Source organism: Phoxinus phoxinus, assembly GCF_949152265.1.
Source record: "Phoxinus phoxinus genome assembly, chromosome: 20".
NCBI classification, from domain to species: Eukaryota; Metazoa; Chordata; class Actinopteri; order Cypriniformes; family Leuciscidae; genus Phoxinus; species Phoxinus phoxinus.
Genome location: NC_136895.1, coordinates 4301868 through 4320206, shown reverse-complemented (window position 1 = coordinate 4320206; position 18339 = coordinate 4301868). Strand labels below are relative to the sequence as shown.

Here is an 18339-nt window from a genome sequence, read left to right as displayed (position 1 = left end):
AATAATCCAACTCAGTTCAGTTCTCATCCAATAGTATCAGTGCAGTCAAATCATAATATTGTGGAATATTAAGTGTCCACAAATAAGCAAGCCATTGGCGACATTTAGGCTACACATATCATAGATAGAAATAATTTATTTTGAAAGTCATTTACCTTTTTTGACACCTGTGTGTTGCTGTAACCTGTTTCATCAAACACTTTATTTTGAAGGACTTTTATTTTGATATGGCCTTGCCGTGCACCAACACGTTTGTATTACGCGCTCCTGTACGCACGCTTTTGTGAAGGACAGGACGCAGCCGTTGCTATAGTGATGGCAAAACGAGGCTTCCTGAACCACTGAGACCTCGCAGCCCATTGCTTCACCCAAAGGTTCATTACTCGAAGCTTCATTCATTATTGCTCATAGTGACACCTAGCTACTGTGCAATGATATAGCAGACAAATTAAGTAATTCTGAACCAATGACCTGAGCAGACTTATGATGTCCGTATCCCGATCCCCCATTTCATTTACTTATGTATTTTCTTCTCACTGTAATATCTGTAACCTTTCATTTGCAATAATAAAAGTACATGAGCAGACATTTGTCCATTGCCTGGGTATAAAATACAATATGTATCTTTCTTTGACTGAATTTACTTGTGCAGAAACAACTGTCACACACACACAATTCATTAATTTTTTATAAATTGTTTGGATAGTGCCAGTATGAACAACAAAAGTGAAACGAGTGCAGTGCCTATGTTGGAGGGAGTGTAATAAAGTAAACTGCAACAGAATATGGGGTGGGAAAAGTTAAGAATTGTTTCTGGGAGGTTTTGTGCCGTAAATGGTTACAGTTTTGCAGTGTTGTGCTTATGGGACTGTGGATATAGAGGAGTTTGCAGTTTGGGGTGCATGGGTGAAGGTAGGATTACCATTGATTTTTATTGAGAAACAGATTTGTTTCAAGTGTGTTGGGGTTTAGACAATTCCTCTTCTTGGACAAAACCTCTCCAGCCTTGGAAAATATCCTTTCACAAGGAACAGAGGATTCAGGGGAACATAAAAATGCCAGTGCCAGCGGGAATGAATGAGGATACTGATGCTTCTGTTGAGCCCAGACAGGGGAGGATTGACCCTTTCTTGCTGGCTCCATTACCAGGAAAAGTAACAACAAGCAAACACATCAAAAAGGGCAATCCGAATCAAAAAGCAGTCCAGTCCAGATCCAAAAATCCAATCCAAATAATCTTATCTAATTAATATATTAATAATATAGCTACTCCCTATAATATAGCTACTATAATTAATAATAACAATTTACTATAACTATTCTAACCTGATATAATTCAATAATATACAGCCCTAGCACATATATGACACAATAATGACAATGAGAGCTAATATGGAAGGCGGACGGGGCCAAAAGTCTTTAAACGAAACGCGTTCATTTTGACCGCGTCAACACGCACTATTTGTCCGCGTTAACGCGGCAACAAGCACAGAAGCCAATAAAATTGCTGTATTTGAGACTATATTTGCATATGTGACGCGATGGTACGTATGTCTCTGGTTGGTATATACGTATACAAACATCAGACGTCAAGTTTATTCATGAAGGATGTCGTAATGGTTGTAGCACCATCGCCAGATGTTGATCGATAAAGCATACATGTTTCTATTTTGTTGACTTATTGTATGGCTAAGAGGTTTCTTGTCATTTTGCTAAAACTTAAACAAAACACAGATTTTGTGATTTAATGCATTCCAAAGTGCCTTCTCCCTTTTTCAGAGACATTAAATGCGTGCTGAAAGCTTTTAGCTGATTCTGTGCTTAGATAAGGTGAGGTATCCTGGGGTTTTAATTTAATTTATCGTGGGGTGAGGACGTACACCCCGCGTCTGTTTTTTTTCACAGGGACGCCCCGCAGTGAAAGTTCCCTTCATGTATTGTTATAAGCCGCACGCACATACACACACAAACATGTTTTACACCCATGAGGTCAAAACAGGTCACACACGTATCTCGCACGTCCCACACACACACGCACGGTGGGGGCGAACAGCAGACACACACACGCAGAGAACTCTAAAAGTGAAGAAAAACGCTTTTGTGAAAATGCAACAATCCGTTTGAAAATACGGTTAACATGTATGCAGAATTTAAAGAAGAACGCACGTTTACTGGATTAAAAACGGCCAATAGATGCGCGTAATACTCATAAATCATTATAGTTTGCTTTAACATTATCTACAGATAGCAAATTTGGTATGGTTGCAAACCATAAAATTAGACGAATTCGAATCTGTTTTGAGAAACAACCTATTATGCATTACTAAACATTTACCGATGTGTAGGAGAATGTCAGAATAAACTCTGAACTCTCACCACGCGCTGAATAGGCGTGCCATACAGACAAAGGGGTTCTTGGCGCCACCGAATCCCCCACTCGTGATTGGCTCCCAGACTCAGAATGGGCGTGCTCCGGTTTCATTCATATTTCGAGACGCAAGCCAAGAAGTTTGTTCCTCATCGTTCATCTCTTCGTCTTCCGTCTCTTCAATTCTAGTTTACCACTCTAGTCTCTGATTCTAGTCTGACGACTAGTCTCTCTAACTCTTAGCTTTAACTCCGCTTCAAGAGAGCCTGGCTCTCCGTTTACTTTCCGTTTCTAAGACTAAGTCTTTATTTTTATGCAAGTTTAAAGCTACTTCCTTGATCCAGCGTTTTAACGAGCGAAAGCTTAGCGTCTCCACCCTGCGTCAAAACGACCACGTGACGCACGCAACCCGGAAGCCCGCGAGGTTCCAAAAAGAAACAGCGCTCGCACCAGACGACTGTCCAACGACAAATACAGTAGGCTCATTCTGATCTGATCTTTGAAACAAAGCTAGTTAAGGTTGTCTGAGCATCCTCTGGTCTCTTGATTATTGAAAGTATTCCTTAACCTGTGTACTCTCTCTCTCTCTCATACCTCACTCTCTCTCTCTCTCTCTCTCTCTCTCTCTCTCTCTCTCTCTCTCTCTCTCTCTCTCCATCTCTTGGGGAATATCGTGTTACTATATATACACGCTACGTAATCGTTTTATAATCATTTGTTTTGTTTATGCATATTGTTATACTCTTGATCGTGTAACCTACGTACGTTTAAAGTGTCTTTTATTAAACTTCATTTTAATCTTTGCCTGAGTTCATGTGTATTGAATCCATAATCTGAAGTCAAATGAAGATTCGATTTTTCTATGCTACCTTTTAAAAACGCTCTACCACACTTTTAAACATTGCATAGTTTAAATATTCCCAATCTGATAATCTTGAAGGGTAAATTATCTCCATTAATGGCCATATGGATGTATTTTGCTTGACAAGAACTAGACGGATCGAAGTGTTGAGGTAAATATTATATGTTATACACATTAATGGTTAAAGGTTGGATTTCCAAGTACGACTGATTAAGATCATTCCTTTTCTCTGTATGCATATTGTCCGGAGTGATCCTGATACATATGCATATGGTCAAAACGGTATAAGCCCATATTTAGAACCATTTTCAAGCGTATGCAAATAATATTCATCAAAACCATGATTATTTAATTTCCCATTTGAGTGCTAATTTCCCCAATTTATACTCAAAGTCAGTGTTGCTACATGGTATACTGGTATGCACGTATGCAAACATCAGAGTTCACGAGGGATAATGCATTGTACGTTGTGTGTGATGTCAGACTTGTGTCATGATTTGTCATACGCTTTTAAGTTGTCCTACGTTCTTTCTCAGGTACAAAAGTTAACAGCTGAAACCATAACCATGGCTCTTAGAATGTTTTTAGCAAACTGCCAAAGAACATTTTCAGACTGCGTGCAGCTGGCTTCTTCTAACCACAATGAGGATTTGAATCTTGTGATATTACGGTATGTCCAAAAGGCATTACATTTATAAGAAAGATGGCTGACTTAATGCAACTTGAAATCATTACATGGTATGGAAAAATGTTCTCTCTTACGATACCAGTGGATGTTTAATGGATAGCTAAGAAACGTATGTAATTAATAATTAAATTCGATTTAACTTTAGGTTACATTATTCAGTATGTATAGTCCTAAGCACTTTGTACTTTTACTAAGCACTTTGTTTTATGATATGTCCTGAAGGTAATTATTTTTCTATGAATAAAAATGTAATATGACAATCTGTTTTTTTTTTTTTTTTCATTTATTTTGAATTATTTATATATATATATAATATTGTATATTTTACCTTTTACAGAATGCAGACAATGGCCAGAAGTGTGGTATGGTCAAGAGGGAGATTGCTGGATCCTGAAACGGCAAATGACATGCTGGACCAGGTATCTGAGTTTCTGGATCATTTGGAAACATTGACTCAGCAGCACGGTATGTTCCAAAATTTGTTAATATTAATATGTATCATATTAATGTGTTGGATATGTTTTAGTTTGCAAAACCGCTTTGAATACTAATTGTGAATTGTTCTTTATTAAGTGTTTTCTTTTCCTGTTATCCTCAGTTCCCCAGGGTTATAGTGCTCCCTTGGTAAGGGGCTCATCTGGTCGTCCACGATTCTGCATAACCGAAGAACAGTTGCGTTTTCTGCTAGAATATAATTTTTCTACAAAACAAATGGCAGAAATCTTGTGTGTGTCCAGGCGAACTGTGAAACGTCGTTTAAGGTGAGGTTACTTATTTTTCTTAGTTGTTCATGCAGTTTCCTTATGCATTTAAATTGTACATTTAAATTTTAATGCAATATTCAGGGTTAATTGTATGTACAGCATCACCTAAAAATCTAGATCTGTATGTATGTGGGATTTAAGTTGCACATAAGTTGATTGCAAGTGGTGGCATGATGGCTCAGTGGGTAGCGCTGCCACCTCACAGCAATAAGGTCCCGGCTCTCTGCATGTTCTCCCTTTGTCATTGTGGGTTTCCTCCGGTTTCCCCCACAATCCAAAGACATGCAGCTCAGGTCAATCGCAGGTTAAAAATTAACCCATGTCCAGGGTGTTTCCCCCACATATGGCCTGAGATGCTGCGATAGGTTCCAGCCCTCCTATGATCCTCCCATGTATAGCACATGGATAAATAAGTCTGACTCTGAACTACTCAAAACGTTATTCTCACAGTAACTATGCTTCATTGTTCCATCTAAAAGTGTCAAACCCACATAACCCCTATTAAAAAAAATGTTTGAAAAAGGTTTAAACATCAACAGTGTTCAGTACTGAGCAGCATATTTATTATATAAACTATAAAGTGATATGGATAAACCCTAAGGATAATTAATTGATTGATTGATCGATTGACTGATTATAAACAATATTAACTTAATATACATGTAGAGGAGAATTTGAGTGCATGGCAAAAAGAGTGTACAAAAAACAAAGTCACATGAGACACAGACATATTTTAACCGTATAAATCCTGGGAACTATATTCTCTGAAGGCGAAGCACTGCTACTTGGGCGGAGTGATAACCGCAGCACCTGAGATGTCACGCTGGATTTGTTGACAGAAGAAACAACGGCGCGTCTCAGGTGCTGCGGTTATCACTCCGCCCAAGTAGCAGTGCTTCGCCTTCAGAGAATATAGTTCCCAGGATTTATACGGTTAAAATATGTCTGTGTCTCATGTGACTTTGTTTTTTGTACACTCTGTGACTATACAAATCACAACATGTAAATAGGAAAATGTTTGCGTTATTTTGTCACTTATTTGAATTAGTATGCTAGCTGCAACCATTTACATCCAGTCTTTGTGCTAAGCTAGGCTAGCGGTGGGTGCGTCAAACAGACTTATAGCACGCACGGAGATGAAAAAGGTATGTATGGACTTATCTAACTCTGGGGGATAAGGTGAATAGGCTAAAGTCCCAAAAAGTCGGAGTGTTCCTTTAATTATATTTTACTCTTTTACTCGGGTTCCATTGAAATGTAACAGGCACAATATTATTGATGGCACTCAAGATGTTATCTGCCAAATACAAATAAATCCAGTAGCATTAATTTCCATCACCTTCTGCTACTTGACTTTAGATCTTTAGAGATGTAAAGCGCTTTGAGTGTCCAGAAAGGCGCTATATAAATGTAATGAATTATTATTATTATTATTAGAGATGACTACTACAGAAATGTTACGTCATTTGATCAGGTTTAAGTGTGCCTTACATACCTTTTTTTTTCTTTTAGGTGGAGGATTGTCATACATGGTGGGATTGACGGGTACAGCAGGCTTGTTGTATTCTTAAAGGCTTCTTCCAACAATCGCAGTGACACAGTTTTCCACAGTTTTGTAGAAGCCATTGGCCAGTATGGTTTGCCTTCAAGAGTCCGCTGTGATAATGGAGGGGAGAATAATGCAGTCTGCCTATTTATGAATGTCTTCCGGGGATTCACCAGAGGAAGTGCTCTGAGAGGAAGGAGCACACACAACCAAAGGATCGAGAGATTGTGGCGGGACATTTGGCGGGGCATCTCCAATACTTACTATGCCTTATTCATGCTTTTGGAAAGTGAAGGTCAAATTGACAGTACCAATGAAATGCACCTGTGGGCATTACATTATGTGTATATACCTCGAATTAACAGGGATCTCCAACTGTTCATTCGTCAATGGAACCACCACAAGCTGAGAACTGAACGGTACATGTCTCCCCATCAGCTTTTCATCCGAGGATGTCTCTCACAGCTAACACGAAACCAGACAGGGATACGTGGAATCCTTGGAGCAGATGAAGAGCCAGTTGCAGATGTATACATTCCTCCTGCTTCAGAAGAAGTTCCCCCCCAAGATTTTCAAACAATTTTCAACTGGCCAGAATCTGTTGAGATTCCTGCCAACCACTTCAACATTCAAGGAGGAGTCATGGAACAACTTGTGCAGCAGGTCAACCCTCTTGGTGGAAGACGTGATGATTTAGGAACTGATCTTTTGGAGCAAGTTATTAACTTCCTTGGAAATATTCCTCAACCCATATAGATCACACATACACTGGAACAAATTTTGGAATATTTAAGATTTTAAATATTAATTTTAAACTTTTGGCCTAAATTAACTTTTTAATAGTTTTAGTTTTCAAGCAAAATAAAACAGTGGTATGCATTCGGCCTCCTTAGTTGATGTAACTGGACCAATCAGAATCACCATTGACTAACTGTAGACCACACCCACCCAATTGTAGGCCACACCCACCTGGATGCGGACATACACACAGCTGAGACACAGCAACACGCACTTTCATAAAAACACAAGAATGCAGAACCCTTTCAGATGCATTATGGGAAGAGAGTATTTAAATGAATCATGCAATGTGATTTACTAAGGTTTGCGCTGGTCAATTTACTGGTATTTGCACCATTATTTACTGCCCCAAAAAAGCATATCTTAAACCAGACGCTAGTTTGAGCTGCTCTTGGTAGATTGCGTTGGTCATTATGAACATTATAGTAGGTCATGCACAGATCTTTCCACTCCCATCTGCGTTTTGTAGGAATTGCGCTCTCACGCTATAATCTGCCCTGTTGAGTAAATCTGGCCCATACATTTCTGCAATTATTTCTCTAAAGACCCGTTCACACCAAGAATGATAACTATAATGATAAGTTCTGTCGTTTGTCGCTTTAAATCCTCATGCTTTGTAAAGTCGGGTGGATTCTGATTGGCTGTCAATGTTTTCATTGTTCATCAGCTAAATCTTTGTGATTCCAATGATATCGTTCCTCGTAATGATATCGATTCCATCTCTATACGTAGTTATATTATTATCATACATATATATCATATATATCCAGTGTTGGGCAAGCTACTTGAAAAGTTTAGTGAGCTAAGCTAGCAGTTGCTCTTCACTACACTGAAGCTAACGTTACCTCCCTGGGAAATGTAGCAAGCTAAGCTACAGCAATACGGCAAAAGCAGCTTACTACATCTAAGCTATTTTTTATTTATTCATTTATATCATTTTTAAACATCATGTCAGTCAAACACATAGGCAGGCATAATTTATCAGTTCAATTGTTTATTCACAAACTGTTCCAACTTCCAAACCAATTTGTACAAAAAAAGAAAAGAAAAAAACATAACTATATATAAAACCATATAACTATATAAAACTATAACAAACCCGGGTGTCGAGAGTGTGTGCGTCTTTCCATTAAGCAAATGTCTCACGTGTCAGCCCAAGGATTGAGATTGGAGCAGTTTTTACTGTAGAATTATTGTTTTATGAAGCTTTGACTTTTTTTACAATTCTTTACTCATTTTGACTATTTAAAATCACACCGCTCCGCTCCTACTCCACGTCTGACCCAGGATCTGGGTGTGTGTGAGAGAGAGATTGTGTGTGTGTGTGTGTCAAGTCAAGTCAAGAATATTTATATAGCGCTTTTCACAATACAGATTGTATCAAAGCAGCTTCACAGTATTAAATTAAAATAATAATAAAACGTCCATGTTTGGTAATGCTAATCAATAGTATTATTCATTGATTAATTAAATTGAATATCCCCAACTGAGCAAGCCAAAGGCAACAGTGGCAAGGAAACGAAAAACTCCATCAGGTGACCTAATGGTGACCTAAAGCTCCATCAGGTGACCCAATGGTGACCTAAAACTCCATCAGGTGACCTAATGGTGACCTAAAACTCCATCAGGTGACCTAATGGTGACCTAAAGCTCCATCAGGTGACCCAATGGTGACCTAAAACTCCATCAGGTGACCTAATGGTGACCTAAAACTCCATCAGGTGACCCAATGGTGACCTAAAGCTCCATCAGGTGACCTAATGGTGACCTAAAGCTCCATCAGGTGACCCAATGGTGATCTAAAACTCCATCAGGTGACCTAATGGTGACCTAAAGCTCCATCAGGTGACCTAATGGTGACCTAAAGCTCCATCAGGTGACCCAATGGTGATCTAAAACTCCATCAGGTGACCTAATGGTGACCTAAAACTCCATCAGGTGACCTAATGGTGACCTAAAACTCCATCAGGTGACCCAATGGTGACCTAAAACTCCATCAGGTGACCTAATGGTGACCTAAAACTCCATCAGGTGACCTAATGGTGACCTAAAACTCCATCAGGTGACCCAATGGTGACCTAAAACTCCATCAGGTGACCTAATGGTGACCTAAAACTCCATCAGGTGACCTAATGGTGACCTATAACTAAAAAAAAACCTTGGGAGAACCCAGGCTCAGTCGGGGGCCAGTTCTCCTCTGGCAGTTATGAACTAGAGGCGGTTATAGAGACGAGTTAATGATATTGAGGAGAGGCTCTTCCACTACAGGTAACTCTTCTTTCAGTAGTTTAGTTTGTATAGGATCTAATAAGCATGTTGTTGTTTTAGATGAAGTGATACGTTTATTTAACTCTTTTTGTTCTATAGTTGTAAAGCGCTGTAGTTGTTATTGCGGGGTGATAATTGAGGCTGATTTATAAGGCGCGATTGAAGATTGTGAACGTTTATGATTGTGGTTCTGATGCTTTCTATTTTCTCAGTGAAGAAGTTCATGAAATCATTACTGCTAAACTGTAACGGGATATTTTGTTCAGGTGACGTCTGTTTATTTATTAGTCTAGCCACGGTGCTAAATAAAAACCTTGGATTATTTTGGTTGTTTTCTATTAGTTTGCGGAGATGCTCAGCCCTTGCCGCTTTTAGGGCCTTTTTATAACGTGACATACTGTCTTTCCACGCGATTCTAAAGACCTCTAAATTAGTTTGTTTCCATTTACGCTCTAATTTACGGGTTTCTCTCTTGATAACATGCGTAGCACTGTTGTACCATGGTGCTTTACTTTTCTCTCTGACCTTTTTTAATCTAATGGGTGCAACAATATCCAATGTTCTAGAGAGAATGGTGCTCATAGTGCTAGTTACTTCCTCTAATTCGTCTGTTTGTTTGGGTTCAGGCAGTAACTGAGACAAATCAGATAAGCAATTTGAGAAATTATCTATGGTGGATGGAAGGATTGTTCTGCCTGGTCGGTAACGCGAGAAAATCTGCAAACTCTTTTAGGAAATCAGCGTAAGGCCCTGGCGGTCTATATACGGTAGCCAGGGCTAGAGATAGTAGGGATTTTCTTTCTTACATCTAAGAGCGTAACATTTAATACAAGTACTTCAAACTAATTTAATTTGTCACCTGTTTTCTGAGTAACATTAAGAATATCTCTATAGATTGTTGCAACACCGCCGCCACGACCAATCAGACGGGGCTCATGCTTATAACAGTATCCTGGGGGAGTGGACTCATTTAGACCGAAATAGTCATTTGGTTTAAGCCAGGTTTCAGTAAGGCAAAGTACATCGATGCTATTATCTGTGACTATTTCATTTACAATAACTGCTTTAGGTGAGAGTGATCTAATGTTCAGAAGACCTAGCTTTAGAAATTGTTTTTGTTCACTAATAGCGAGATTTTCTGTTTTAATAACAATTAGATTTTTCCTAGATCCTGCAGTAGATTTATTATTTGATCTCACTAAGCGAGGAATAGTGTCATGATTCTGCCCTCGTGTCCTTGCTTTTTCTCTGGTCTTGAGGCAGGATCATGACAGAGCCATGTTTTGTGTGCAAGCACATTGCCTTGTGTTTGGACTGTGTGCTTACGTTGTCTCGTCACTTAACCCCGCCCCCTTGTTCTCCTCGGTAGCCTTCATTGTTGTATCAGTTTCACCTGTTGCCATCATTAGTTTCTCCCTTCTTAATCCCCTTGTGTTTGCTGTCCTGTGCCGGTTCATTGTCATACATAGTGTGTATCTACCCGTGAGTAATGTATTGAAAGTCTTGTCTTGAAGTATTTGATCCTGTCTTAGTTGTTAGTTCATTGTCAAGTCTTAGTGTAGTTTGTCTTTGTTTTTGCCTACCAGTCTTGTTTTGCCCCCTCGTGGGTTTTGTTTTCTGTTTTTGTCTTTAATAAACCCTGTGTGTTCTGCAAACTGTCTGCTATTGGGTTCGTTCCTGAAAAGTCATAACAAATAGACACAGTTTCTATTAAATGTTCTACACTAGTATTTCTATCAATTAATTTGGTGCAGCAGAGACTGTGATTTGGATTTTTGGTAACTAGTCAAACGGTCTTTAACATCTTGGAGATGTTATCCGACAGAAGATCCGCTCCATTTTTACTTGGGTGTAGGCCATCAGCGCGGAAGAGCCTAGGACGCTCCCAAAACAGATTCCAATTATTTATAAAGAGCAGTTTCTTGCTCAACATACATACATTTGATATATTCGCCATTTAAACAGATGGACAGTAAGTTAGCAACGACGCTACCAGTGATGCTATCAATATTAACGCTAATTTATGACTGAAATCTTGGATATAATCTGTCTTTTTTTAATGGTACGGGTGTGATGTAGACGCACGATAGGCGAGAAAATGTTCGTTTGTAAGTGAGTGTAAAGAAGACGCGCTCAGCCGTGACCCACAGGTGTAACGGACCGGTATTGGTTCAATCGGTTTGAGACGCGTCTACTCAACAGTCCGCGTTGTAACTGGGATTTTGAGCAGCAGTGCTTCTCAGTGAGGAAAAGTAGAAAATGTTCGTTGTAAGTGAGTTTAAAGAGAGAAATCACGGATTATGAATCAAATCGATGGAGCTCAAACACAAACAACGCGTTCAGGAAGTGATGTGTCAACATTTTGTGTGTGTGTGTGTGAGTGAGTGTGTGAGAATGAGTGAGCGTGTGTGTGTTAGGGCTGTCACTTTTTATTCGATATTCGAATATGCATTCGAACATGACGTGAAATATCCGTAATCGAACTACAAATAAACTATCCGGTTTTTAAAGTGCCATGTCTAGCGCATTTTTTACAGTTTATGTTTAGACCGTTTGTTTTTTATTTAAAAAAAGCGTGTTATTTTGAAAGCGTGTTACAGGCTGTATGTTATAGTCAGATGTGACGGCACACTGCAACACGTATCACCGCAGATGATCTATTCATCAAGCGTCAAGCCAACGTGCAAACTATCGCAAATCAAAGTGAAAGTAAGTCGCAGACGCTTTAACACACAATAATAATAATCTTCATTAAAAGTAAAGAAACTGAGTTATCTTACCAGGGCTGCCGCTCTCTCTTATTGCAGTCTTTGATTTTGAAATGTTAGCTGATGTGATGATCAATAAAATGCAGCTCATATCTGTTGCTTTCGGTGACATTAAGTCCATATATAGCGCGGGAATTGAAGATCGGATTTATATCCGTTTTGCAAAAACACATTTAGGCCTATGTGACCAGGTGTAAATGGAATACCGGATAGATAGCTATCCGATCTGAGAAAACGCATGAAGTGGCCAGGTGTAAACAGCCCCAGAAACGCAGCAGACGGCCAGAGCATCGCCAGGCGTCCAACATTGTAAAACTGCATACTTTCCTGCACAACCGTTCGGCACCAATTGCCAGATGCACGTGTAAAGGCAAGGTTTATTTGCAAGGATATGAGTCCTATAAGTGTAATTTTGGGAGTCCTGTTCATGACTGTTAGTAAGTTGTGATTGAAGCTCCGTTACTTTTTTTTTTTTTTGTGTGTGTGTTTTTTTCGGGCGGCGGGGGCGGGGGATGATATTCGAATACATAGCTTGGTATTTGATATTCGTTCGAATTTGATTTTTCTCAAATGTGACAGCCCTAGTGTGTGTGTGTGTGTGTGAGAGATTGTGAGAGAGAGTGAGAGAGAGAGAGTGAAAGAGAGAGAGAGTGTGTGTGTGTGTGTGTGTGTGAGTGAGATTGAGTGTGTGTGTGTGTGTGTGTGTGTCTGTGTGTGTGTGTGTGTGTGTGTCTGTGTGTGTGTGTGTGTGTGTGAGAGAGACAGAGAGAGATTGTGTGTGTGAGAGTGAGAGAGTGTGTGTGTGTGTGTGTGTCTGTGTGAGAGATTGAGTGAGAGTGTGTATGTGTGTGTGAGAGTGTGTATGTGTGTGTGAGAGACAGAGAGAGATTGTGTGTGTGAGATTGTGTGTGTGAGAGTGAGAGTGTGTGTGTGTGTGTGTGTGTGTGTGTGTGTGTGTGTGTGTGTGTGTGTGTGTGTGAGATACACAGATTGTATCAAAGCAGCTTCACAGTGATAACATAATAATAATATATAGAATATTTATCTAGTTCCATCTGGTTGGAAGTCGGAGTCATCACGCCGGTATGGAGACGGGTTTGTTGAGGATCAGTGCCGATGGCTGTCGTGTCGATGAGGCCTTCACAGGGCGGATGAGGGATGCGTCATGGATGGGTCCAGGTGCAGGTCCACCATCTGATCTGGATACGGCCGGGATCCGGCGGACTTCGGGAACAGGGAAGGGACTGGCAGACACTTCAGGTCAGCGTCGTCGTCGTGTCCGGGCGCTGGTCCTTCATCAGATCTGGATACGGCCTGGATCCGGCGGACTGTGACAAACCTCAGATAAACAGAGAGACTAACATTAGCGTAGACGCCATCCTTCTTATGATGTATCGAGTACATCAGGATTTATGGGGAGTGTTCACGGTTCCGGCTGACCTAATCTATGCAGCCTAACATTGAGTTATAGAAGTCTATAATGTGTTATGTGTATGCTAGGCCGAAGAGATGTGTTTATACTCTAGATTTGAACTGACAGAGTGTGTCTGCTTCCCGGACAATGGTAGGAAGACTGTTCCAGAGTTTTGGTGCTAAATAGGAAAAGGATCTACCGCCAGCAGTCGATTTTGATATTCTAGGTATTATTAACTGGCCGGAATTTTGAGATCGCAGTAGACGTGAAGGACTATAATGCGTTAAGAGCTCGCTCAAGTACTGCAGAGCTGAACCATTTAGTGCTTTATAAGTAATCAGCAATATTTTTAAATGTATACGATGTTTAATAGGCAGCCAATGCAGTGTTGACAGAACGGGGCTAATATGGTCATACTTCCTGGTTCTGGTAAGAACTCGAGCTGCTGCGTTTTGAACTAGCTGTAGTTTGTTTGTTAAGCGTGCAGGGCAACCACCCAGTAGAGCATTACAATAATCTAGCCTTGAGGTCATGAACGCATGAACTAATTGTTCTGCATTTTTCATTGAGAGCATATGACGTAATTTAGATACATTTTTAAGATGGAAGAAAGCGGTTTTACAGATACTAGACACATGACTTTCAAATGAAAGATTGGTATCAAAGAGCACACCCAGGTTCCTAACTGACGACGAAGACTTAACAGAGCAGCCATCAAGTGTTAGACAGTTCTCTAGGTTATTACGTGTGGAAGTTTTTTTGTCAAATAATTAGAATCTCTGTTTTTTCTGAATTTAGTAGTAGGAAATTACTAGTCATCCAGTGTTTTATATCAGCTATGCATTCCGTTAATTTTGTGAATTGGTAGGTTTCGTCAGGGCGTGAAGAAATATACAGCTGAGTATCGTCGGCATAACAGTGAAAACTAATGCGATGCTTCCTAATTATATCTCCTATAATGATTTAACGAGTTTAGAAAATTCTTCCTCTCCTATAGCAATAAATTAATAAAAAATTTCCTCAGGGAGACTACAATGCACTTCCTGATGCGATACTGTAGTAGACGGTTGCATAGTTAGAATTTTGTCCCTGATATTATCGATCTTATAAGTGAAGTTGTTCATAAAGTCATTACTGCTGTGTCGCTTGGAAATTTCTGTGCTTGAAGCTTTCTTTTTCGTTAGTTTAGCCACTGTTTAGAGATGTTCCGATTCCGATACTAGTATCGGAAATGCCGCCGATACCAATAAAAATGCTGGTATCGGCGAGTACTTGTACCCATGTACCGATCCGATACCATTTTCATAAACAATACCTAGTTATTGCACGCTAGCTTTGCTTAACGCTGCAAATCGGAGATCAAGTCTTCTTCGCTGCTCTAAACAGTGGTTGCCCGCGGCAACACAGGAAGTTGTGCTGTGTCGCCACAAGCAACCACCGTTTAGAGCAGCAAAGAAGAAATTAAAATGTACGCGCTAGCAGTATGTCCGCTGTTTGGCAATATAACCGACAAAATTATCGAGTCTATTGTTCTGGATGACCAGCCACTGTCAGTCATCAAAAACTTTGGATTTTGCCGCTTAATTGAACATTTAAAGCCCCGGTACAGTTTGCCTGGTCGCAAATACATCTCTAAAACAGCGCTCCCTAAGCTATTCGAGACAGTGTGTGAACACATTTCACGTAAGTTAAACTAAAAGATGTGCAAACAATCAGCTTTACTACCGACATCTGGAGCTGCGACGCGACCCCGCTGTCTTTACTGAGTTTGACAAGAACACTGGGTGGGTACAGTGACGCCGTCATCCTTTAGTTTTAAAGAGATTATTTTCTTAAATTATTCATATATAATTTTTTTCATTCCTAGATTTATTTGTTGTACTGTTTTTTTATACAGTTATATTGTAAAACTTAAATACCCTTTTCAGTTTACAGTATTAGATTTGTTGCTGCATTTGAAGTTATTTTTCACTTAAAAATAAATAATATACTACTGTGAAATGAATGTCAGATAAAAAAAAAAAATTCTAGTTCACTGTATGTATTTGTTCATGTTTTATTAAGGAATAAGTCTGAAGCACACCATAAAATAATTATATCAATTCATACAGGGCTAGTATGAATTGCAGCTGTATAGATACACACCCAGGTATCGGATCAGTACTCGGTATCGGCCGATACCCTGAGTCCAGGTATCGTAATCGGTATCGGGAAGGGAAAAAGGGTATCGGAACATCTCTACTACTGTTTCAAATAAATACCTAGCGTTTTGTTTATTTTCTTCTAATAGGGTTGAAAAATAAGCAGATCTAGCAGCTTTTAAAGCCTCTCTGTAAGCAATTGTCCTCTCTTTCTATGAGATGCAGAATACCTCTAGTTCTTCTAAGCTATCCGGGATGCTGAGATGATGAAACTGATCAGGAAGATTATTGATAAAGCAATCTTTAGTGGCAGAAGTGATCGTCTAACATATTTATAACACGGAGTCGGCTTTGCAGCCTTGGCTAAATGAAGTTTACACGAGACCAGATAATGATCTGTGATGTCATCGCTCTGAATTTCAACGGCATCAACATCTATTCCATGTGATAGTATTAGATCTAGAGTATGATTACGACATTGAGTGGGTCCTGACACGTGTTGTCTAACTCCAATAGAGTTCATAATATCTTTAAACGCCAATCATAATGCATCTTTTTCGTTATCTACATGTATATTAAAATCACCAACAATTAGTACTTTATCTGCAGCCAGTATTAACTCTGATAGAAAGTCAGCAAATTCTTTGATAAAGTCTGTATGGTGCCCTGGTGGCCTGTGTACAGTAGCCAGTACAAATCTCAAACGGGATTTATCGTTTACACTAGATATTTTTACATTAAGCACCAACACTTCAAAAGAATTATATTTGAAACTAGACTTCTTAGTAATTTTAAAAGTATTACTATAAATTACAGCAACAACTCCTCCTTTGCCTTTCAGACGAGGTTCATGTTTATAACCGTAATCTTGTGGGGTTGACTCATTTAAAGCAATGTAATCGTTTGGTTTTAGCCAGGTTTCTGTTAAACACAGCACATCTAGGTTATAATCTGTAATCATATCATTAACTAAGTATTTTTGAAGAGAGAGATTGAATATTCAGCAACCCGAGCTTTATCATTTGCTCATTTGTATTATATCTGTTTTCTATTTGTTGAACATCAATTAAATTTTTACCCTTAGATGGGTTTGGATTTTTTTGTATTTCCTAATTCAGGAAACAGACACAGTCTCTATGTGATGATATCTAGGTGAAAGAGTCTCTATGTGATGATATCTAGGTGAAAGAGTCTCTATGTGATGATATCTAGGTGAAAGAGTCTCTATGTGATGATATCTAGGTGAAAGAGTCTCTATGTGATGATATCTAGGTGAAAGAGTCTCTATGTGATGATATCTAGGTGAAAGAGTCTCTATGTGATGATATCTAGGTGAAAGAGTCTCTATGTGATGATATCTAGGTGAAAGAGTCTCTATGTGATGATATCTAGGTGAAAGAGTCTCTATGTGATGATATCTAGGTGAAAGAGTCTCTATGTGATGATATCTAGGTGAAAGAGTCTCTATGTGATGATATCTAGGTGAAAGAGTCTCTATATGATGATATCTAGGTGAAAGAGTCTCTATGTGATGATATCTAGGTGAAAGAGTCTCTATGTGATGATATCTAGGTGAAAGAGTCTCTATATGATGATATCTAGGTGAAAGAGTCTCTATGTGATGATATCTAGGTGAAAGAGTCTCTATGTGATGATATCTAGGTGAAAGAGTCTCTATATGATGATATCTAGGTGAAAGAGTCTCTATGTGATGATATCTAGGTGAAAGAGTCTCTATGTGATGATATCTAGGTGAAAGAGTCTCTATATGATGATATCTAGGTGAAAGAGTCTCTATGTGATGATATCTAGGTGAAAGAGTCTCTATGTGATGATATCTAGGTGAAAGAGTCTCTATATGATGATATCTAGGTGAAAGAGTCTCTATGTGATGATATCTAGGTGAAAGAGTCTCTATGTGATGATATCTAGGTGAAAGAGTCTCTATATGATGATATCTAGGTGAAAGAGTCTCTATATGATGATATCTAGGTGAAAGAGTCTCTATATGATGATATCTAGGTGAAAGAGTCTCTATGTGATGATATCTAGGTGAAAGAGTCTCTATGTGATGATATCTAGGTGAAAGAGTCTCTATGTGATGATAGCTAGGTGAAAGAGTCTCTATATGATGATATCTAGGTGAAAGAGTCTCTATGTGATGATATCTAGGTGAAAGAGTCTCTATGTGATGATATCTAGGTGAAAGAGTCTCTATGTGATGATATCTAGGTGAAAGAGTCTCTATATGATGATATCTAGGTGAAAGAGTCTCTATATGATGATATCTAGGTGAAAGAGTCTCTATATGATGATATCTAGGTGAAAGAGTCTCTATGTGATGATATCTAGGTGAAAGAGTCTCTATGTGATGATATCTAGGTGAAAGAGTCTCTATGTGATGATATCTAGGTGAAAGAGTCTCTATGTGATGATATCTAGGTGAAAGAGTCTCTATGTGATGATATCTAGGTGAAAGAGTCTCTATATGATGATATCTAGGTGAAAGAGTCTCTATATGATGATATCTAGGTGAAAGAGTCTCTATGTGATGATATCTAGGTGAAAGAGTCTCTATGTGATGATATCTAGGTGAAAGAGTCTCTATATGATGATATCTAGGTGAAAGAGTCTCTATATGATGATATCTAGGTGAAAGAGTCTCTATGTGATGATATCTAGGTGAAAGAGTCTCTATGTGATGATATCTAGGTGAAAGAGT

The 18339-nt window shown here is 39.1% G+C and overlaps 1 protein-coding gene across 1 annotated transcript; it reads left to right on the top strand.

Annotated features, from left to right (window-relative positions):
- Nucleotides 1-3652: 3652 nt before the first annotated feature.
- On the top strand, nt 3653-6984 carry LOC306988798 (uncharacterized protein; the record flags this gene model as incomplete). Its single annotated transcript, XM_079593946.1, has 4 exons — nt 3653-3900; nt 4256-4383; nt 4517-4679; nt 6195-6984. Exons 1-4 carry the CDS (start codon nt 3686-3688, stop codon nt 6982-6984), a joined length of 1296 nt encoding a protein of 431 aa, XP_079450072.1. The 5' UTR covers nt 3653-3685.
- Nucleotides 6985-18339: the final 11355 nt, after the last annotated feature.